Source organism: Denticeps clupeoides, unplaced genomic scaffold (genome assembly GCF_900700375.1).
Source record: "Denticeps clupeoides unplaced genomic scaffold, fDenClu1.1, whole genome shotgun sequence".
Classification (NCBI taxonomy): domain Eukaryota; kingdom Metazoa; phylum Chordata; class Actinopteri; order Clupeiformes; family Denticipitidae; genus Denticeps; species Denticeps clupeoides.
The window spans coordinates 148,549-173,094 of NW_021630115.1; the positions used below are offsets into that span (position 1 = coordinate 148,549).

The 24,546-nt window shown below is 49.6% G+C and overlaps 1 protein-coding gene across 1 annotated transcript in view; it reads right to left on the reverse strand.

Moving 5' to 3' along the window:
* LOC114783769 (tubulin polyglutamylase TTLL5-like) overlaps nucleotides 1-24,546 on the reverse strand; it is a gene marked incomplete at its 5' end in the record, with an annotated part of 59,588 nt that overhangs the window by 2,222 nt on the left and 32,820 nt on the right. The window contains 4 exons of the mRNA XM_028969263.1: nucleotides 4,715-4,779; nucleotides 8,928-9,133; nucleotides 15,967-16,150; nucleotides 21,099-21,220. Coding sequence (XP_028825096.1) covers nucleotides 4,715-4,779; nucleotides 8,928-9,133; nucleotides 15,967-16,150; nucleotides 21,099-21,220 — 577 coding nt within the window. The remainder of the gene's footprint in view (nucleotides 1-4,714; nucleotides 4,780-8,927; nucleotides 9,134-15,966; nucleotides 16,151-21,098; nucleotides 21,221-24,546) is intronic.

Here is a 24,546-nt window from a genome sequence, read left to right on the forward strand (position 1 = left end):
CACGCCCACTATCAACACCAACATGCAGGTTATCAGGCGCTTTAATTACAGCGAACGAGACCACGCCCACTACCAACACCAACATGCAGGTTATCAGGCGCTTTAATTCCAGCAAACGTGACCACGCCCACTACCAACACCAACATGCAGGTTATCAGGCACTTTAATTCCTAGTGAACGTGACCACGCCCACTACCAACACCAACAGGCAGGTTAACAGACGCTTTCATTCCAGCGAACGTGACCGCGCCCACTATCAACAGCAACATGCAGGTTATCAGGCGCTTTAATTACAGCGAACGTGACCACGCCCACTACCAACACCAACATGCAGGTTATCAGGCGCTTTAATTCCAGCAAACGTGACCACGCCCACTACCAACACCAACATGCAGGTTATCAGGCGCTTTAATTCCAGTCAACGTGACCACGCCCACTACCAACACCAACATGCAGGTTATCAGGCGCTTTAATTCCTAGTGAACGTGACCACGCCCACTACCAACACCAACATGCAGGTTATCAGGCGCTTTAATTTCTAGTGAACATGACCACGCCCACTACCAACACCAACATGCAGGTTATCAGGCGCTTTAATTCCAGTCAACGTGACCACGCCCACTACCAACACCAACATGCAGGTTATCAGGCGCTTTAATTCCTAGTGAACGTGACCACGCCCACTACCATCACCAACATGCAGGTTATCAGGCGCTTTAATTCCTAGTGAACGTGACCACGCCCACTACCAACACCAACAGGCAGGTTAACAGACGCTTTCATTCCAGCGAACGTGACCACGCCCACTATCAACAGCAATATGCAGGTTATCAGGCGCTTTAATTACAGCGAACGTGACCACGCCCACTACCAACACCAACATGCAGGTTATCAGGCGCTTTAATTCCAGCAAACGTGACCACGCCCACTACCAACACCAACATGCAGGTTATCAGGCGCTTTAATTCCTAGTGAACGTGACCACGCCCACTACCAACACCAACATGCAGGTTATCAGGCGCTTTAATTCCAGCAAACGTGACCACGCCCACTACCAACACCAACATGCAGGTTATCAGGCGCTTTAATTTCTAGTGAACATGACCACGCCCACTACCAACACCAACATGCAGGTTATCAGGCGCTTTAATTCCAGTCAACGTGACCACGCCCACTACCAACACCAACATGCAGGTTATCAGGCGCTTTAATTCCTAGTGAACGTGACCACGCCCACTACCATCACCAACATGCAGGTTATCAGGCGCTTTAATTACAGCGAACGTGACCACGCCCACTACCAACACCAACATGCAGGTTATCAGGCGCTTTAATTCCAGCAAACGTGACCACGCCCACTACCAACACCAACATGCAGGTTATCAGGCACTTTAATTCCTAGTGAACGTGACCACGCCCACTACCAACACCAACATGCAGGTTATCAGGCGCTTTAATTCCAGTCAACGTGACCACGCCCACTACCAACACCAACATGCAGGTTATCAGGCGCTTTAATTCCTAGTGAACGTGACCACGCCCACTACCAACACCAACATGCAGGTTATCAGGCGCTTTAATTTCTAGTGAACATGACCACGCCCACTACCAACACCAACATGCAGGTTATCAGGCGCTTTAATTCCAGTCAACGTGACCACGCCCACTACCAACACCAACATGCAGGTTATCAGGCGCTTTAATTCCTAGTGAACGTGACCACGCCCACTACCATCACCAACATGCAGGTTATCAGGCGCTTTAATTCCTAGTGAACGTGACCACGCCCACTACCAACACCAACAGGCAGGTTAACAGACGCTTTCATTCCAGCGAACGTGACCACGCCCACTATCAACAGCAACATGCAGGTTATCAGGCGCTTTAATTACAGCGAACGTGACCACGCCCACTACCAACACCAACATGCAGGTTATCAGGCGCTTTAATTCCAGCAAACGTGACCACGCCCACTACCAACACCAACATGCAGGTTATCAGGCGCTTTAATTCCTAGTGAACGTGACCACGCCCACTACCAACACCAACATGCAGGTTATCAGGCGCTTTAATTCCAGCAAACGTGACCACGCCCACTACCAACACCAACATGCAGGTTATCAGGCGCTTTAATTTCTAGTGAACATGACCACGCCCACTACCAACACCAACATGCAGGTTATCAGGCGCTTTAATTCCAGTCAACGTGACCACGCCCACTACCAACACCAACATGCAGGTTGTCAGGCGCTTTAATTCCTAGTGAACGTGACCACGCCCACTACCAACACCAACATGCAGGTTATCAGGCGCTTTAATTCCAGTCAACGTGACCACGCCCACTACCATCACCAACATGCAGGTTATCAGGCGCTTTAATTCCTAGTGAACGTGACCACGCCCACTACCAACACCAACATGCAGGTTATCAGGCGCTTTAATTCCTAGTGAACATGACCACGCCCACTACCAACACCAACATGCAGGTTATCAGGCGCTTTAATTCCAGCGTTCTGATGAATGAACTGGTGGATGTGCAACATCTAGCTTCAAGTAATTCTATAAGTATTCAGGTAATTTTAGCATTAGCAAAAGAAAAAGAAAAAAAAGGCGATAAAGACGATGCATAAGCAAGGCAACGGGGCAGAGCTGGAAAATTTGAGCAGAAGCGTGAAGCAGAGAGGTGCACAACCAGATAAATGGTGTTTGGCGGCTGATCACGGAGAATGCTGCCTGTACGGATCCCACACTAACTCCCTGTCACAGTCAATCAGGGCGCTGCGGCCATCCGAACACAAAGGGAACGCTGGCCACCCTTACTGGAAGCTGCAGACCTTCTCCAAACAACCTCTCTCCCTCTCTCTCTCTCCCTCTCTCTCCCCCTCTCCCTCTCTCTCTCTCTCTCTCTCTACGCTCCTGTTAAACTGCCGATGCCAAGCGCCTCCCAGCCCTTTCCCCTGAACGGCGGAAAAAATGCATTCATGAAATTCAGAAGCCGCTCGGCGCAGATCGAATTTCGGTTATTGATGAGTTTATAATAGGTCTGCCGAGCCACACCAAAGTACATATTCTGAGGGCGAGAGAGCGTAAGAACATCGGAAAGACGGCATTTCTGGCCTCGCCGTGAGCCGTGCTGTGTGTGTGTCCAGAACACACAGACACACGCGTGATTAACAGCGTGATGCGCACACTTACAGTATAGAAGGAATTTTGGGAAATGCTCCTGATGGGACGAGCAGATGTGCGGCAACTACTGCGTAATGTCCCTGTTACTGCAATAAAAATCCGGAGTGGAAAGAGTTGTGCAACTCCGGCGTGGAAACGTGAGTGCACGTGCACACCAACATGAGCACGGTATGGCCAACTGGGGGAAGGACGGGCGGGCGGGCGGGCGGAGTCACACCCAGCGCAAGTTTACGAGGATTCAACAAATGCAACCCTCATCGCCATCGCTGGAAATCAGATCCATTATCCAGCCTCATGATGCTGAACTTTTATCCAACTTTCCACGTGATGGTTTCCTTCCTAAACCGTCCGTCCACAGATTCCAACTCGAACTTGTCCTGCGTGAACAGTTACTATTTAAAACGTATGAGGGCTTATGACCTTTATGAGAGTCGGCATTATTCACTTTGAAACTAGAAAGACATTCCCCATAAACCACAGGTTGAAAACAAGGAATAAATATTTATCTGCACCGGTGCACACGCGGAACGGTTTCGTATTCAACGCAACGCAGCGTCCACCCTCAAATGCTTGCTGTTCTTGGCTGAACAGACTGCTTTTGAGACTGTATGCAAGCTGGCATGGGAGCAAGCTTTGCTAAGCCAATTTACAGAATGCATGGTGATCAATTCAAATTCTTTCCTGACATCCCGGCTGTTGCAAGTGATTGTGAAACGCTGCAGCGCAGCACACTGCAACACGGTGAAATGTGTCCTCTGTATTTAACCATCACCCTGAGCGAGGAGTGGGCGGCCATGACAGGCGCCCGGGGAGCAGAGTGTGGGGATGGTGCTTTGCTCAGTGGCACCTCAGCGGATCGGGACTCGAACCGGCAACCTTCTGATTACGGGGCCGCTTCCTTAACCGCTAGGCCACCACTGGCCCCTGTTCACAATGCACGGAGGAACGGTCAGGCTGGCGCAGTCTTGTTAACTGAAATGACAGAATTTTATGGCGAGCAACATTTCACACAAATTTACTGTTGCGAGTTCACTCGGGTCATAATTCCAGGTGAGAAAATACGCAACACGACTGCCAATAACGCAATAATAGATGCACAACAACGTCGAAATACGTTGCAGAGTACATTTCAAAGCATGTATTCCGTAATACACGCTGAAATATATACTTTAAAAGTCAATAGAGGCACGTTGTCATATTTCTGGAAGCCATGGCGAGGTTATTAAAACCTCAGCAAAAATGATCAGAACGGGTAAATAATGGGCACTGGCCGCGTCACGTACCTGCCCGCCACTGAACACTACCCAGCTTGTGTTTCTACGGTAATTACGGAGCCGCTAATTGGATCATTGAGGGCAGAATAAACTGGGAAGGAATATGCTGAGGTGGCCAACGAGAACGGCTCTATTGTCTCCGAACTGGACTAATTAATAATTGGAGCAGGAGAAGCTCTAGTTTGTAGAGCAGAAAATGGCTATACATTTTTACATCATAATTATCGATAATTATCGCAGCGTGCATAACTCACCTGCCCCGCCGCAGACAGAATCGTACACGACGTGTTGGGGATTTGGCCGCTCGAAAGATGGTTGCCTGTTGGGGGGGAAGAAGCAGCAAATGTGCGGTTTAGCTGGCATATTTATTCGGTGACCACTGAGGGGGTGCACACGTCTGCAACTCGACCCACCAAATCTGTGGGAGTGCAAGGGTGTGTGTTTCGGGAAGCCATTAGATGAGGCTTAGCGTGTATTAACCTTTTCGGGGTGCCTCTGGGCCACACTTTCATTTGCCCGCACTGCTCAGAGCCCCAATAGAAGCCACGACAACAAACTGCTGCAGAGATTGCAACCTTTTAGTAAAATATACATCAAATGTCAGTTTTTCATTATTTAATTAAAAAAAAAAAAAAAAAAAACAGGGAAGGGAAGACATTCACATTTACAGCATTTATCAGACGCTCTTATCCAGAGTGACTTACAATCAGTAGTTACAGGAACAGTCCCCCCCTGGAGACACTCAGGGTTAAGTGTCTTGCTCAGGGACGCGATGGTAGTAAGTGGGGTTTGAACCTGGGTCTTCTAGGCTACTACCACCTCGCTACTACCAACGGTGACTTCTGATGAAAAGTGTGTTGCTACTAAATAAAAAAAAATCTGAGATTCTCTGAATGCTCTGAAATGGCAGCTCAGATGCTGAAACTTCCCGGTTTAGTGACCTCCCATTGTACGGGAGGCTGTCTGCACAAATTTTTAGGCTGTCTCCATGGTGTTCAGATATGTTAATGTGGCCTGAATCAAACCAGAAACCAGACCAAATATACCTTCTGGCTCATCCATCCTTCAGACTCAAGCCTCAGGTAGCCATGGCCAAAAATAAAACATTAATGTGTAATTTCACTAAGTGAAATGGTTGCCTTGAGCTGTCAGAGCTCCCCAGAATCCATCTATCTAGCAGCAAATCGGCTTCTGCTGAGGCAACAGACATGACTTCTCCCCTAAATGGACTACGTGGCTGCTGGCCCGGTCCCACGGCCAGTGAGCAAGAGACAATTACTTTAATGAACCCGGGTTTCCTGATGGTACAACAGGGAGAGAATGTTATTCACAATTCCACACTTCTCCCCCAACGCCATGAATCCTGGGAATTATGGACCCTACACTGCAGTACTGCATGCTCGCATGCATGTGGAATAATGTTTTTAGCTTACATAAAATGATCCTTTAAAACGTTCATGCTTGTTCTTCTGTCAGCTCTGCCCCGTGAATCTTTGTCTCTCCCTCGCCGTCTTGTTCATCCGTTATTCCCATCCGTGCATTTTTGCTCTTCGGGCTTCCGTTTTTCCCACACTCTCCCCTGTCACACAGGCTGACCACAAAAATGCAGGATGGTGGAGTGTGAGGGGCTCTGGAATTCTGCATGCTGAGGGTAAACACGGCAGCAGCCAGCAAGGCATACACAGAGGAGCAAACATGGCACCTACCAGCACCCTGCAGCGACCCTGTTAACTCTCCCCTACCCCGAAAACCTCAACTCCACAGCATGAACCCCAAACGCTGAATGAGTAGACTGGGAACCCCAAACTCCGAACCAGAAGACCGGGAACCCTAAACGCCGAACCAGAAGACCGGGAACCCTAAACGCCGAACCAGAAGACCGGGAACCACAAACGCCGAACCAGCAGACTGGGAACCCCAAACGCAGAACCCTGAATCATCAACGCTAAACACCTAGGCCTAAACCTCACATCTAAGCTTTAATTCTTGAGTCCTGAAGCCTGAATTATAAGGCTCCAAACCCTGAATTCTGAACTAAAACCTGAACTCAAACCCTAAATCCCGAACCCTAAACTCCAAAGCCAGGGGCAGCGGTGGCCTAGCGGTTAAGGAAGAGGCCCCGTAAATGAGAAGGTTGCCGGTTCGAATCCCAATCCGCCAAGGTGCCAAAGCACCGTCCCCACACACTGCTCCCCGGGCGCCTGTCATGGCTGCCCACTGTTCACTCAGGGTGATGGTTAAATAAAGAGGACACATTTCACTGTGTGCTGCTGTGTATGACAAGTGACAACCACTTCACTTTAGGATTCGAACTCACAGCCTTGGAGGTGGTAGTAGCTTAGTGGGTAAGACACTGGCCTGTGAACCAGAAGACCCGGGTTCAAATCCCACTTACTACCATTGTGTCCCTGAGCAGGACACTTAACCCTAACTGTCTTTAGGGGGGGACTGTCCCTGTAACTACTGATTGTAAGTCGCTCTGGATAAGGGCGTCTAATAAATGCTGTAAATGTAAATGTAAATGTAGGGAACAACACTAGGTGCCATGTCACCATGTGGCCCCCTTTATTATTCTTATACACATAATTACTGTTGTCCTGCTCCACTATACCCAGTTCGGTTTATACTGCTATTAATTTGCACCTGATCTTAATTCATTAACACTTAAAACAAAAAAAAAATGGTCGTGGTCATTTGGATTTGTGTGGCTGTTTTTTTTTTTTTTTTTACGAGACGCAACCTGCTGATATTTCTTGACACATATCAACTGAAAGAGTCATGCAGGAATACAGGGGTGGAGGCCTGGGTGGTAGTAGGGTGGAAGTAGCCTAGTGGGTAACACACTCGCCTGTGAACCAGAAGACCCAGGTTCAAATCCCACTTACTACCATCATGTCCCTGAGCAAGACACTTAACCCTAAGTGTCTCCAGGGGGGGACTGTCCCTGTAACTACTGATTGTAAGTCGCTCTGGATAAGGGCGTCTGGTGAATGCTGTAAACGTAAATGGAACGGGAAGGGCCACCACCCCCCGTTCCTACCGCAGAAGCACTCCGGAACGGCGCTCCTGACGCTAGGCCGGAGGAGAGCGTCTGCACCGAGCCAGGTTCACATCCTGCACTGACAGAGCTGGAAGGGGAGGACTGGTGGGAATGGAGTGGGAGGACGACGCCGCGCAGCTCACCGGCGTGGCGGCCCATGTGCTTTAAACAAACAGGCGGCGCTATCGCAGCGGTCTGCCCTTGTTGTGTAATTTGGCCAGATGTGCGGTAATAAAGTCATGCTGCAGCCGTGGGAAACAGATGGCAGTTTGGACTCCTTTATTTCTCTTCGCTCGCCCCCCCCCCTCTCTCTCTCTCTTTGACTGTTAATCTCCAAACAAAATAAGGTCTCCATAGCGCTCATAAACAAGGGCCGGCAGCGAAAGCGCATGCTGTTAACTCCGTGTGCACGCTTGTTTGAGGTGGTCACCAGCCCCTTCTGCATGCTTTCAGTGTTTACTGAGCATGCACACACACACACTTCATGGAAAAGAGGAAAGACTAATTACCATCTCTAATAACAGTTTACTTGCGGTAGCAGACGGAGTTTTTTTACGTTCTGCAGTTTGTTCACACGTTAGTCTGATAATAGCACAAAATAATGCGGACGAAATAAAAGCGTACGGACGCAGACGCATTGATAACGTCCACGCTGACATCTGAAGTATGAGCGCTCAGGAAGGAGAGCGCACATCTGGTGAACTGCTGTCTAGAACTCTCTGTAGAGTATATATAATACTTGGGAATAAAATTGAACTGTCAAGAGTTTAGGCGGTCAGCAGATGATGAAGCCGTGATGAAGCCACATTTATTAGGCCTCACTCATCTTCAGATTCAGAAAACTTCACTTATCCCAAACCAAGTTGCGCATCAGGAAAGGTGAACGACACCTTTTACTAGAACTCACGTAGAACTGCAATGGAAAAGGTCATGTAGAATCAAACAGAACACGTATACGCTACAGTATCTGTCCTTTACTGCACATGGCAGACGGTTTTATCCAAAGAGGACGACACCAGCTATTCTCATTCGGTTTCTATAGATTTTGAGGTACAAAACTGAGAGCCCTGATAATAGAACATGTAGGGAATTGTTAAGTGCTAGACATACAAAAACACACACACACACACACATATATATATATATATAGACAGACACACTCAGTAATATATATATAGTGAGTGTGTGTGTGTGTGTGTGTGTGTGTGTGTGTGTGTGTGTGTATATATATATATATATATATATATATATATATAGAGTGAGTGTCTGTGCGCGTGTGCATGTTTTAAATACTTTTTAAATATGTGGCTTTTGCCCTTCCTTGGCTCATATTTTATTTGAATCATGGTCTATTGATAATATTGTTATTGTTTGATATCTGTGGTATATTGCAAAGAGTGCAGTCATGCGCTAAAACTGAGGTTCACCTGTTGAGGCGCTGGGCGGGGGTCTTGCGGCCAGAGCCCTCGCGGAGGCCGCTGGGGGGTTTGGGTGCGAGGACTCGAGGCGCTTGGTTCTGGAGAAAGGTGCTCTGTGCCTGGGGATGGCTGAGCTGGGGGTCACTGACAGGAGCCTGTGGGCGTGGCACTAGTGGGGTGGAGCAAGGAACACCTTCATGAGCAGCCAGGACAGCCTAAAAACATAAGGATGGGAGAGAGAGATGAACAAAAGTTTAATAAATTGCACCCCTCACGCCTTGAGTGCCCCATTACTGTACATTACTTCCTCACCAATACAATTCATTATCAAAAACGACCAAAGGCAGAGCTATAGCACTTTCATTTCATTAACCAGGAAGAAAGGAGCAGTCATACCTCATCCAAACAGGCACTTAATATTTCCTTATCGGGTAGAGAAACACAAAAATTCCCCACTTTTCATGTGAGAGCAGAATCTTCTTGGCTGGAGACGGAGAAGTTTTCCCTCTCAGCGCGGTAATTTAATGGCTACCGTACATCGATTTGCTCGAGCTGAGTGTGTGCATCAGCATTCTTTCCACAGCACACATCTAGGTTGCTTCAGATGCTCCGTGTGTCTGTGCGTGTACTCCATTGCATCAAACAGATGCATGACGTGAGCGAAGCACTGCAGGACAGCGTGAATGCATACGTCTGTATGTGCATGCATACGTCGGGATATAAGAGCTGAGGGAGTATTTCCGTGCATCTCCGTGTGTGTGCGTGTGGTGATGAATGAGCGGCCGGCGCTCCAGGTTGGAGGCTCCGAGACTGAGCGGCAGTTGAGCAGGGCCAGGAAAGGGCACCTTTCTTTGGCTGCCAAGTGGCCCGCAGCCAAGCCTGCAGAGGAGCCGCGCAGTCTGCACCCTCGAACTGGAACACAGAGCGGAGGACCGGAACAGCGCAGCATTTCACTCACCGACCCGCGCTCACACGCACACACTCCGACAGGTTCAAGCAGAAGAGGAGTGGCGTGCTGAATAAAACATGCAAAAGCCAGATTATATTAGGCAAAAACACAACCCATGAACAAAACATGGGAACTAGGGCTGCACGATTTGGGGAATAAGACATATTGCGATTATTGAGATCAATATTGCGATATGCAATTGCGATAAAGGGCACTTGCTTGTTTATCAATGAAAAGTCGCATACAAATTACTAATAGTGAAATGTTTAATTTCAAAGTGAAACATACAAACTACTTATAACAACTTGAAATGCCCAGTGCTTTCAAAATGCAATATTCTACAAAATTAAATAATCACAAAAAAGTCTTTACTTTAAAAAACATTACTGACTTGAACACAGGGATGCATAACTTTGCTAGCTTAGCTAAATAAACTGAGGTGAATTTCTTTAGGAAACCTTCAAAGTTTGAAAAATGTTAACTAAACAGCTAAGAACAGTCTAAATAGTTAATGCCTACGTTTAGCCAAAACGTTGTTTGGAGGCTGACTTGAACACAGGAATGCATAGCTTCGCTAGCTTAGCCTATCTTAGCTAAGGTTAAGACTTATAAAACGGGATTTTATAATGGCCAAATATATTCAAAACAATGGTCCAGCCTTACCTATGAAATGTTTGGAGCGTACAGTGGTTTGTACAGCCCCAAGCAGCACAAGAGTGAGGCATTTTTATGCACTTCTCTCCATAGACATGTATATGCTTCACTGCACCAGCAGAGCCTATCGCAATATGGCGGCGACATTGACGTACGTGTACCCATATGTCTATGTGAGTCACGAATCTGAGGTCTCCATTGAACCGAATCGAAAGTCATGTGACCAAACAAGTCACATTTAAATCACAGCTTTTTGCGTTCATGTAATCGCACAGACTGACATGCCGATTACGATTGCGATTAGATTAATCGTGCAGCACTAATGGGAACCTACACAATTTAAACTCCTTAAAGTGCACAGTGGGATGTCAGCATTGCAAGTGGGTGGAAAATCGATCCTCTAGTGCAAATAGGAATGTAGGATGCCAATGATCTCACAAATGTTTAAGAACGCGAGTTCAGTAGTTGATTCGTTTCGTAGTCTGGACGCAAGTTCATTAGTAGATTCATTTTGACAGCTGGACGCGAGTTCGGTTGTTGGTGCGCTTAGTACGTAAGTGTAAAGTGAAGTGATTGTCACACGTGATACACAGCAGCACAGCACACGATGCACACAGTGAAATGTGTCCTCTGCATTTAACCATCACCCTGAGTGAGCAGTGGGCAGCCATGACAGGCGCCCGGGGAGCAGTGTGTGGGGACGGTGCTTTGCTCAGTGGCAACTCAGTGGCACCTTGGCGGATCGGGATTCGAACCGGCAACCTTCTGATTACAGGGCCGCTTCCTTAACCGCTAGGCCACCACAGCCCCAAAACACAAGAGCATTGCCTCCCCGACGGGGAATCGAACCCCGGTCTCCCGCGTGACAGGTGGGGATACTCACCACTATACTAACGAGGAGCTGGCAGTAAGTCATTGCATTTAATAGTCAGAATACGAGTGCAGCAGTCAGGACGAGAAATCAGTAGTTGATTCATTTAGAAGTCTGGACGCAAGTTCAGCAGCTGATTCGTTCGGCAGTCAGGACGCAAGTTCAGCAGCTGATTCGTTCGGCAGTCAGGACGCAAGTTCGGCAGCTGATTCATTCGGCAGTCAGGACGCAAGTTCAGCAGCTGATTCGTTCGGCAGTCAGGACGCAAGTTCAGCAGCTGATTCGTTCGGCAGTCAGGACGCAAGTTCGGCAGCTGATTCGTTCGGCAGTCAGGACGCAAGTTCGGCAGCTGATTCGTTCGGCAGTCAGGACGCAAGTTCGGCAGCTGATTCGTTCGGCAGTCAGGACGCAAGTTCGGCAGCTGATTCGTTCGGCAGTCAGGACGCAAGTTCGGCAGCTGATTCGTTCGGCAGTCAGGACGCGAGTTCAGTAGTCGATTTGTTCGGCAGTCAGGACGCAAGTTCGGCAGCTGATTCGTTCGGCAGTCAGGACGCGAGTTCAGTAGTCCATTCGTTCGGCAGTCAGGACGCGAGTTCAGTAGTCCATTCGTTCGGCAGTCAGGACGCGAGTTCAGTAGTCCATTCGTTCGGCAGTCAGGACGCGAGTTCAGTAGTCCATTCGTTCGGCAGTCAGGACGCGAGTTCAGTAGTCCATTCGTTCGGCAGTCAGGACGCAAGTTCAGTAGTCCATTCGTTCGGCAGTCAGGACGCAAGTTCAGTAGTCCATTCGTTCGGCAGTCAGGACGCGAGTTCAGTAGTCCATTCGTTCGGCAGTCAGGACGCGAGTTCAGTAGTCCATTCATTCGGCAGTCAGGACGCGAGTTCAGTAGTCCATTCATTCGGCAGTCAGGACGCGAGTTCAGTAGTCCATTCGTTCGGCAGTCAGGACGCGAGTTCAGTAGTCCATTCGTTCGGCAGTCAGGACGCGAGTTCAGTAGTCGATTTGATCGGCAGTCAGGACGCGAGTTCAGTAGTCGATTTGATCGGCAGTCAGGACGCGAGTTCGGTAGTCGATTCGTTCGGCAGTCAGGACGCGAGTTCGGTAGTCGATTCGTTCGGCAGTCAGGACGCGAGTTCGGTAGTCGATTCGTTCGGCAGTCAGGACGCGAGTTCGGTAGTCGATTCAATCGGCAGTCAGGACGCGAGTTCAGTAGTCGATTTGTTCGGCAGTCAGGACGCGAGTTCAGCAGCTGATTCGTTCGGCAGTCAGGACGCGAGTTCAGCAGCTGATTCGTTCGGCAGTCAGGACGCGAGTTCGGTAGTCGATTCGTTCGGCAGTCAGGACGCGAGTTCAGTAGTCGATTTGTTCGGCAGTCAGGACGCGAGTTCAGTAGTCGATTTGTTCGGCAGTCAGGACGCGAGTTCAGTAGTCCATTCGTTCGGCAGTCAGGACGCGAGTTCGGTAGTCCATTCGTTCGGCAGTCAGGACGCGAGTTCAGTAGTCCATTCGTTCGGCAGTCAGGACGCGAGTTCGGTAGTCCATTCGTTCGGCAGTCAGGACGCGAGTTCGGTAGTCGATTTGATCGGTAGTCAGGACGCGAGTTCAGTAGTCGATTTGTTCGGCAGTCAGGACGCGAGTTCAGTAGTCCATTCGTTCGGCAGTCAGGACGCGAGTTCGGTAGTCCATTCGTTCGGCAGTCAGGACGCGAGTTCGGTAGTCCATTCGTTCGGCAGTCAGGACGCGAGTTCAGTAGTCCATTCGTTCGGCAGTCAGGACGCGAGTTTGGTAGTTGATTTGATCGGTAGTCAGGACGCGAGTTTGGTAGTCGATTCGTTCGGCAGTCAGGACGCGAGTTCAGCAGCTGATTCGTTCGGCAGTCAGGACGCGAGTTCGGTAGTCGATTCGTTCGGCAGTCAGGACGCGAGTTCAGTAGTCGATTTGTTCGGCAGTCAGGACGCGAGTTCAGTAGTCGATTTGTTCGGCAGTCAGGACGCGAGTTCAGTAGTCCATTCGTTCGGCAGTCAGGACGCGAGTTCGGTAGTCCATTCGTTCGGCAGTCAGGACGCGAGTTCAGTAGTCCATTCGTTCGGCAGTCAGGACGCGAGTTCGGTAGTCCATTCGTTCGGCAGTCAGGACGCGAGTTCGGTAGTCGATTTGATCGGTAGTCAGGACGCGAGTTCAGTAGTCGATTTGTTCGGCAGTCAGGACGCGAGTTCAGTAGTCCATTCGTTCGGCAGTCAGGACGCGAGTTCGGTAGTCCATTCGTTCGGCAGTCAGGACGCGAGTTCGGTAGTCCATTCGTTCGGCAGTCAGGACGCGAGTTCAGTAGTCCATTCGTTCGGCAGTCAGGACGCGAGTTTGGTAGTTGATTTGATCGGTAGTCAGGACGCGAGTTTGGTAGTCGATTCGTTCGGCAGTCAGGACGCGAGTTCAGCAGCTGATTCGTTCGGCAGTCAGGACGCGAGTTCAGTAGTCCATTCGTTCGGCAGTCAGGACGCGAGTTCGGTAGTCGATTCGTTCGGCAGTCAGGACGCGAGTTCGGTAGTTGATTTGATCGGTAGTCAGGACGCGAGTTCAGTAGTCGATTCGTTCGGCAGTCAGGACGCGAGTTCAGTAGTCGATTCGTTCGGCAGTCAGGACGCGAGTTCGGTAGTCGATTCGTTCGGCAGTCAGGACGCGAGTTCGGTAGTCGATTCGTTCGGCAGTCAGGACGCGAGTTCGGTAGTCGATTTGTTCGGTAGTCAGGACGCGAGTTCGGTAGTCGATTTGTTCGGCAGTCAGGACGCGAGTTCGGTAGTCGATTCGTTCGGCAGTCAGGACGCGAGTTCGGTAGTCGATTCGTTCGGCAGTCAGGACGCGAGTTCGGTAGTCGATTCACTCGGCAGTCAGGACGCGAGTTCAGTAGTCGATTCGTTCGGCAGTCAGGACGCGAGTTCGGTAGTTGATTTGATCGGTAGTCAGGACGCGAGTTCGGTAGTTGATTTGATCGGTAGTCAGGACGCGAGTTCGGTAGTTGATTTGATCGGTAGTCAGGACGTGAGTTCAGTAGTCGATTCGTTCGGCAGTCAGGACGCGAGTTCGGTAGTCGATTTGTTCGGCAGTCAGGACACGAGTTCGGTAGTCGATTCGTTCGGCAGTCAGGACGCGAGTTCGGTAGTCGATTTGTTCGGTAGTCAGGACGCGAGTTCGGTAGTTGATTCGTTCAGCAGTTGAGTCGTTCGGCAGTCAGGACACGAGCGCACTAGTCAGAATGGCGGTGCACGTATGGGTATTTGGATGTTGACTGAGAAAACATCAGCGTTCAGCGAGGTGTGTTTTAGAGCGAAAGATGCAGGTAGATGAGGTGACTCAACCACTCACACAAGAACGGTCCATCTGTCCACCCAGGTGAACAACAGGCCAACTCTGAACAACAGGACATGGGCCCCATCATTGAGCACGATTACAAGCGTCCATTAGCGCGATGGTAAACGGTCAACTATTTCCTGCAATCTGCTTCAGCAATCAGGGGCTCCACCTGAGCCACAATACACGGCACTGTCTGAACCCGGCCTGTGACTCACCACTGAACTCCTGACCAGCTTCTCAATCAGAGCTCTGTGGAGAGGACCCCGGTCAGCACTGCTGGCGGCAGATCGCTTTCACACGGGCCCGTTTGCGCAAGCCACCTGGGCCGGGCCAAGCAAAACACGGGCAAAATCACATTAATTACAGCAGCGCTGGAGGGACCTCAAGGCGCAGGGCTGAATAAATATGACATGTTTGTGCCTGTATGAAAACAAACATCAACAAATACAATCGTGCAAACAAAAGGAAAACGCAACATCAACATCGCGCCAAGTTCCGCTTCACCAGTGGGCCGCACCAAAGCCTTCATTTCATTTAAATTAAGTGATAAAAAAGTGAAGTGATTGTCATTGTGAAACGCTGCAGCACAGCACACGGTGCACGCGGTGAAATTTGTCCTCTGCTTTTAACCATCACCCTGAGTGAACAGTGGGCGGCCATGACAGGCACCTGGGGAGCAGTGTGTGGGGACGGTGCTTTGCTCAGTGGCACCTCAGTGGCACCTCGGGGAATCGATTTGATGAGAACGGTGGAGATGCTGCATTCACACATTAAAAAAAAAAAAAAAAAAAAAACTGTATAAGCAGTGGTGGCCCAGCGGGTAAGGAAACGGACACAGAAGAAACGAAAGGGTTGATGATGTAAATAGAGGTTTAGGCCTCAGACAAGTGTGATAGGATACAGATAGGATTTTGGATTTTAGACCGCATCAGCAGTGCCCAACCTGAGAGAGGAGCACTTCCTGTCACTGCTTAGCAGAATACTTCAGCAGAACGTAGGATCTGTGTGTTGTACGCTGACACAGATACCTGCAGCAATATGTGGACTAGTTTTTTAGCACCCTGAAGAGTCCAGATCTAAAATAAAGGCCTTGAAGTTACTTGCTGTAAGAGGAAGGCTATAAGGTGGACCTCGCTTCGGACCTTCTACTTTAACTGGTTTAAAGGACGTCTGGGTGTGACTGATCGTAGCCCACCAGGGACAGGCTTTATTCGGGGGACACGCACCTGCTGGCGACCGCGGCTCTGCTCGGGCAGGTGTAGTTTGGAGTTTGCTCTCTGCTGCTGCAGCTGCCGGATGGCGAACTGGAGTTGGTAGTTGGCCGAGGTGAGCTGAGGAACGTCACCTGCCATCAGCTTGGCGACGCCCCGGGTCTCCCGCTCCAGGGAACTCTCGCCGTCCTGCTTTCGACTGTAAAACAACAAGACGACAGCACATAACGGGCACGATAACGTGGATGCGTGTGATGGCATTGCAACAAGTCCAAGGTCAGCATCCGAGCACAGCATGGTCATGACGGATGTTACAGTGTTACAGTTAAGGCCCTGCACACCAGCATAATACAAATTACCCATAATGCTCCCACAGCTATTAAAAATGATAATAAAACAAAAGAGCAGAAGACCAGACGAAATGAGAGTGAGCTTCCAACGTCCAAAAGCCCCCTCAGTGGCTGGAGGACGTATTGCTGTATTTTTTACGTCCCATTTTATTAATTTTGTTTGAAGACCATGTCCACAACAGAGCAAGGGCCAGTCTGCAAACGATGATCTGAAGGAACGGTCATCACCAGACACAAGATGTAACCCGCTGCAAGTAAGGTGGAGTGATTAGTCTGGTTAATGTCACCAAAAATACGGATGTGCTGATTGTGCGTTTCACAGGGGTACAATTACATTTAAATCCCCCCAAGAAGCTCAAAAGAAGGGAAATTTTATCTCCAAACCAGCCACAAAAAAACTGGCAGAAAGTTGTCTGTTCATATTTCCAGTTGATCAAATGGAGATAAAAAACGAATCCAAAGTTCTGTATTTAAAAATTCTTCAAACCGCTGTTCCGAGACACAAAGTAGTTTTTATACCAAAAAAAAAAAAAAAAAAAAAAAAGCCCATTATTAATAGAATTATGATGGACAAGATTTCATCAGAACTCACAGCGGCGTCAGTTAATTATACTAACCGGCCCCAATTCATCCCGATATTCAATACGTCAAAGAATAAAAAGAAGCCTTCGCTAATGGCCCCTCCTTCCAAAGCGACAGCAGAATGTGTGCAAAGCAGCATGCAGAGCCGCAGCTAACACCAGGCTCGCCGCGTCACGTTCCATCCGCATCACACAGCCGCTGCTCAGGAAAGCTGCCCTTTGAAGGGCTGCACGCGCTCCTGACGGGATTATCGCTCATTCGAGTGCACCTTAAATTAGCCCCTTTGGCTCCGTGCACCCCTGCAACTCCCCCCTCCAAGCATCGGGGTATTAAAGAGCGGCACCGCGGCCTAACTATGTACGCGCAACATACAACAGGGAGAATAATACAAAGAACTTGGTGGTGATTTACTTTTACATTTAGGGCATTTACCAGATGCCCCTTATCCAGAGGGACTTACAGTCAGTAGTGACGGGGACAGTCCCCCCCCTTGGAGACACTCAGGGTTAAGAGTCTTGCTCAGGGACACGATGGTAGTAAGTGGGGTTTGAACCTGTGTCTTATCCACTAGGCCACTACCACCCTACCACCCATTTACTTTTTCTTTGCAAATTCCTATCAAATGTTGAGCTTCTTCCCATAATCCCGAAAATAATATTTGTACCGCGAGTGCCTCGAAGACAATATTAGAACGGCCGACGGGCAATTAGCCGGAATAGAACACCGAGCCTGCTGCAAAACAGGGGGGATGCGGAGCCAAACGAAGACACTCGGGACCGCCAAGTCGTGTGAAAGCCCCGTCCGCCCATGCGTTTCTCATTTGAATTGGAAAAACAACTGGCGGCCCGCAGCTCAGGGTTCCGCTCGGAACTACCGTCAGCCGCACAGAGGCCCTCGGCTGAACTCCTTCTGCCCCGCCGTTCGGTGATTTACCGCGCCCCAGTCCGTTCGCACGTTCGTGTCTGATGCTGCCTCTCGGTCGCCAAGAGCGGGACAACGTTATTTACTCCCCGAGTCCCGGGCGGGGAGCCTGGCTTCCTGGCCAGTCCGCTGCAGCCCAGTAAACAGCAAACAGCTTAAACAGTTGCAACTGCGCTTCCCATTACGGACAAGCGTGAACCCTGGTTGACCTGGTTGGCGAATCCCAACCGGCCTTGTAGCCAGGGGTCACCTCAGGTGACCGCAGGTATGGCCCTTGACTGGAGAATGCACTCCCGCAGCTTTAGGGGAGTGCTAGCCGAGTAGACTTGCGGCATTCCTTCAGACGAATACTTAATGTGGGAAAAAGAGCGTCCAGCAATGACATCATTCGGAATGATTCCTAGACCCCGGAATAATACCTCAAAGCCCTGGCCTGGTCCAGCGTGGGCTGACATCGCGGCCCAGACACTTTTTGAGGGGGTTTGTTTCCACTAGCTGTTTATTTTCACTCCCCCCACCCCCCACGTCCAACACAGACACGTCCGTCCAGCTTTAGGACGCATAGTTAATAAGCCATGATGGAGAAATGCACTTCAGAGGCTGTGGTGGAAATGTGGAGGAGGGGACACGTTCTCCGGGCTGGGTGGCTGTGGAGATCCCCTCTGGTATCCACGGCCGCTCATTAACACTCTCCTGCTATCTCAGGGTGGAATTTCACGCTGGCGTCATCTCAGGAGAAGTCTCATGCCTTCTGCAACATCTGCGTCCAGTTAAGGTGAACAAAAGGTTTCTTATAAACATTAACAGCAAAAAGCAGACAAACGGGGTTTTTACTGAATTCATCGTGCCTAAAGAAACCAGAGATAATCTGAAAGAGCCTCAGAACAAGCTCGGTACGGAGCTTTACTTAGATCCACGCGCCATTCACTGCAAGAAGAAAACAGCTTTGTTCGGATCCCTAAACCTTACACTGTGGACGTAAAACTGCAGGCGTAAAACTATGGCGAGTTACAGCAGTGCAATGCCGTAAAAGCATGATATTGTAGAACCAAGCGAACCGAGATAAAATCTAAAAACCTTAAGGTTCAATATCGCCCCCTCGTGGTCTCCAGAAGGTATTATTCCAGATTACAGTAAACTACAGTAATAGTTAGCCAAATGTTGCTAAACTTTACGAATTAATGTCTCAAAACAAATATCGATTGTTACAATATTATAACGTACTGCTTTTTATGATGGTGGTTACAGGTTCAATGTGATACTCTGAGAATGGCCTGACTGAAAAAACTGATGGCGGAGAAGTAGTAAGAAGTAAGATGCTGGCTTGGCATCAGCGTTATCTCCACTCCTGGGATTAGACGTCCTCCAGCCATTACGTACTCCAACGAACCTAAACACGCAATAATTATGACATTCCACTACAATGCTGGACAGAGGCTACTATTACCACTCTCAAGCAGGACCCAGAACCTTACTGGAAACTAATCTTCACCCACGCCAAGAGCGGAGGCAGCCGGGGCCCAAGGCAGGAGCAGCTAAGATTACCAAAATATTTCATGGACACAAGAGGATCCTGCGTTTTCTAATGTTCTCAGTGAGCTGGCAGAGGAAACGCAAAAGCACAACTGGGACCTTATTGGACTTCTGTCCTCCTGGGGTTGTGGTGCTTTTGCATCACCTTCCTGCTAGTTGCCGCTGCCTTGTGTTACTTTAACACATGCAACGAATTAAATAAATCCCGAGATTAGCAGCGTATCAGGAGATTCTTGGTCCTGAAGGCCTTTTCGGACCGCGTTATTTATGAAATTGCCCCCGCGGTGGGTGTTGAAAGTGTTGACAAAGCATACCTGGCAGATACTGGCAACGGTGACTTCAAAGCAGCCCGCTTGTCTTTGAAACCCATCACATCTCACCCCCGTGGCGCTTCTTAAAGAGCTGGGCCGCCTAACAGCTTCAGCATGTTTGGCATGGCCCATCGGGCCCAGAACGGGTCGGGGGGGCACGCTCGGGAAATCAGACGTTTGAGGACGAAAATAAAAAAGTTTTTCTTTGGGGGGAGGACTTGTGGCCCAGGGCACCTGGAGGAGAGGGAAGGGTTCAGGTTTGGTTTGGTGCGGTGCACACAGTAGCCAACGGAAAGCCAGAGAGGGTCGCCTCGCCGCAACGCCACGTCTTCCGAGTGTTTCGCAAGGACGGGGTTCAGGGAGAAGACACATTTTTCTGCCGTTAATCACGGTCAACGTTGGGATTAATTGTCAACGACTCCCCTCGAAGCGGGAATGGTCCGCTGGTTCCGCTTGTAGGAAGGAGAGTAGCTCTCGCAGGAACATCTATCAGAGGCACGGCGTGTAACGCGACTACCCCGTCAGTACGTACTGTGCCTGCTCAGGATTATACGGTTGCAGTAAAAGCTCGTCCCGTCCCGTCCCGTCCCCCCACCCTTCTTTTGTGGAAGCAGAAATGCTTTTAAAACGCGGGGAAAGCCAGACATACCAGGAATTCCCTGACAGCTCCATACATAAGGAAGGGCTGGACTGGAAAAACAGAGGGGCGAGCGACCAGGGCCAAACTGTCTGAGATGCCGTCACTCAGCGGAGGAGCAGCCGCGCGACGTTAACCCTCGCCGGCCCGGCCCGGTCACGTGACCGCCGCTGCGGACGTTCGCGGAAGCGCCGCCCTCCCGCTCTCTCCCCCCCCGGTGCACAGGGGGTTCGTGGCCTCCGTTTACGTTACCCCTGGCCCCGGCCGATGGCAAGCCGCCACTTCTCTTTTTCTCAGACACAGTAGCTTCTTCATTGCACGCCAGCTCTCGGTTTAGAAAGAGGCAGAATGCTAATAAAAGCAAACATATATAATAGTTGCACAAGTGTGACGAGGAATACTATTAAAACCGAGCAACGCTGCCACTTGAAAGCCAAGTTCAGCATTGAAAACATTGACTTTTTCCTTTCTGTTAAAGATCCTCCGGGGACTGTTAAATTGCCTTTATGTTTTATTGCCTGTGACTAAATTGGCCGACATGAACTAAGCACCTATAAAATTGTCCAGAGTTACTTCGAGCGAAAATACTCTTGCATGCTAATTTCCCTCTCGAACAAAGCCCTGAATGTCAAATGAACTTCATGATGCTCTGGGGACACCGGCCTTCTCGGATACAAAGAGGAGAAAAGAGCAGCGAAGGGACAGGAGGGCCATAATGAAGGAGAGGAATCCCATTCGGAAGTCTGGGGGCCTGGTGAATACACTCCCACAATGGAGAAGAGGCCGTCGCGTCCCTCGGTTTCCCGTCCTTACCTGGTCACGCTCAAAGGACCCGCGTGGGAGTGAAGAGCCCTGACTGGCCTGCTTCGAGCTCCGGGACTCAGGGTGACACCGTTTCTACTGAGGACCCCGCTAGCCAGGTTTAGGTTGGTCAACTGCAGGAAGACAAAAGAGAACACAGAGCTGTTCACAGAACGATGGAGATAATTATAGCTAATATATAACTCACCAACCGTCCCAAAAACTGCTTGCTAGTTATATGTACGTTGGAGAGGAGGAAGTAATTACCCACCAGGCCACTGTGATTAACTGTAATGGATGTTTTATAAACTAGGTTTTAAAAGGGGTAGGAGTCTGTAGGCAAGATTGACAGCTCTCACACCCCCCTTTCTTCCTCATTCTGGACGATTTAAGCCCTCTCCTGTCAATACGGGAAATGCCCAGGCGTAGCGCAGAGTCCATCTCCTCTCTTTCTCCTCCGTTTCCCGCCGTTCTTTACACTTCTTATACCACTTGTATGCAAATGTGGCCACGCCCACTAACGATACCAACAATTCAAGCGTTCTGATGTGCATCTTAGATCTAATTTGACTCACAATACCCTTCATGAATTAGTCGTGGAAGTTCTGTTTCATACTTTTTCAACGTTTTATTGAAATAAAAGCTTGAGGCTTGCACCTGCTGCTGAGAGCAGGACCATCCATCGCCCCAGGGGACAACCAGAGTGAAACCGCGCTTGACCTTTAGGACCTTCGGTGCGAACAGGCGTGTGAATTCCCCGCAGGGCAGTGCTGGGGGCGTCGGCCTCATTTCTCCACGGCTGAGTGAAATGTACACAGCGTGTCCCGGAGCCAGGCTCCGCCCGTCTCCACGTCCCGGTGGTCCGTCCCCTCCGACCGCGTCCCGCCCGAAACTCACCAGTTGCTGCACCCACCCACAGACACACTCCCTCCAGCCCACGTGTGCTCGGGAACGCTCGGCCATTCAGTCACGCGAGTGATACGGATCGTCCGGATACACAAAAGATTACAGACCGGCACACAAAACACCAGCAGGCAGACGCACAGGCCGATTCCGCCCGGGACGCCATTATTCAGGAATTTGCTGGAAATGAGTAATTACACAGATCGTCGTGTCCAAAAAGGAAAAACACAATTATTCCCCCCGAGCCTCGTCCCCCCCATTCTAATACACGGCGACATGGAGGTCACGAGAAGCACTGAGACGCCTGTTCGTCGGCTCGGGGTATTGTTCTAGTCCCACGTCCACTCTGTCGGCGGGCGGAAGAGGAACATGTCGAGCATTCCTGACCAACAGGCGATTAAACGAAGGCGGGATCCGATGGGATTGGTCCAAGGGCAGCTCTCCGAGTAAAGAGACGAGGCGACCTGGACCCAATTCAGGTTTTATCTCTGCTGTACAGGTCTGTACTCTGCATACATAGTGTGTACAGCAGAGGGTCGGGGTCTTCTGGTAGCCCCGCCCACAGTCTCACAATCACAATCGCTAGGCTGGTAGTAGCCTAGTGGGTAACACACTCGCCTATGAACCAGAAGACCCAGGTTCAAACCCCACTTACTACCATCATGTCCCTGAGCAAGACACTTAACCCTGAGTGTCTCCAGGGGGGACTGTCCCTGAAACTACTGATTGTAAGTCGCTCTGGATAAGGGCGTCTGGTAAATGCTGTAAAATGTAAACTTCATTCCCAAGTGAAACCACGGCATCTTTCAATAAGATACAACAACGTTTTAAAATACAGCCTCACTTTTCAGATACATTTGTGATGTCCATGTTTTATTTTTTTAAATGAATAAAATCTTGATTAGTCTCCTTTTTTAGGGGGGTGGTCTGCAGTGGACTTCACAAGCTCTTTTCATTCTGAAAATTGAATATGTTCCTGGAGAAATTTACAGATAGCAAACAAGTAGCATTGATACTGTTACCAGTATACAGAACAAAAACATTTTTATACAGCCATCATCATCATCAAATTTCAGGGCAAATGACCCAAGCTAAAGTGGAACAGTTATAACGCTGGGCTCCACGAGGTTAATGACGCATGCAGGGGCTCAAAATCACATTTTGCACGAACTGCAAGTTCGGGTCAAAGACAAAAGGCCGCCTATACCAGTCTTCGAAGAAGCAGCCACCGAGCCAGTGAAAATGCCGTCAGATGACTGCCAAATTCCGAATTCCGACCCCAGCTTTTTAGGTGCCATGTGCAGCATCTGGCACCTTCAAACGCCACAATATGATGTATGTTCTGTGTTCATCAGACAAGCACAGCGACGGTCACTGCGCGCGATTCCGGAAAAACCTGGCGTTATAGAAAAGGGAACACAAGCCAACAAAGGATTTATATGATCGCTAGTTTGAATCGTGTGCATTATGACATGGCATAACTTCTCACCTTCTTGCATAATTTTGACTTCAACATTCATATGACATGATTCGAAATTACTGCATGAAATCACATGATCTAGAACTATTAGAAGAACAACGACTAGGATTGTAAAGATTACATTTACATTTCTGGCATTTACCAGACGGCCTTATCCAGAGCCACTTACAGTCACTATTTACAGGGACGGTCCCCCCCTGGAGACACTCAGGGTTCAGTGTCTTGCTCAGGGACACAACGCTAGTAAGTGGGGTTCGAACCTGGTGCTCTCTGGTCTTCTGGTTTATAGGTGGGTGTGGTGCCGACTAGGCTACTAGCGCCAGTTTGATTGATATTATGAAGACCATCATTCGTTTTTACTCGTTTTCCATGTCCTTCCTCATCGCTAAAAGGCACATTTATGAGTAAAACCATCCGTTTTTTAATGTTCAATGAAAAGAACGGAAGGTCTGTTGTTCTTTCGGTGAATCTGGAACAAGGTCGACAGGCCTCTTCGCTCTCTGGGCAGAGTACAAACCGTAAAGCACGGCTGCCATCGCAAGCATCGGGGAAACACAGCGAACACCTTCCCCCCGTAACATTAGAGGCGAGCTGTGGGGAGCCATAAAAGCGCAGTCTGTGTGGTCCGGTGCCATCACAAAAAAGACGAGAGGAAGGGAGGGAACGTGAAAAAAAAAGAGAGAGGGAGGGAGGTCATCTGGCTTCACACTACAAATAGTGAAGGCTTCAGTATGGGAGGGAGAGCAAATAAGGTTTTTCGCTCCCCCAACTTGGTGCCAATTTGCCACATTCGTCTATTTATAAGCATGAGTTACCAGAAAGAAGGGGGGGGGGGGGGGGGGGGGGGAGCCATCCTGGCTGTTAAACATCAACACCGCGCCTCCCCAGTGGAGCATCGCAGCGAGGGAGAGAGACCTCACACAAAGACCTGCTTCTTTTGGAGACGCGGAACACCATTCCTGCTCCCGGGCCCTCCGCGGAGATAACTGCGCCGTAAATCCAGGAGCTTGATATTAATTCTCCAGGCAGAGAGGGGGGGGCAGCTACATTCATTCAACGGAGTTGAAGAAGAAATTG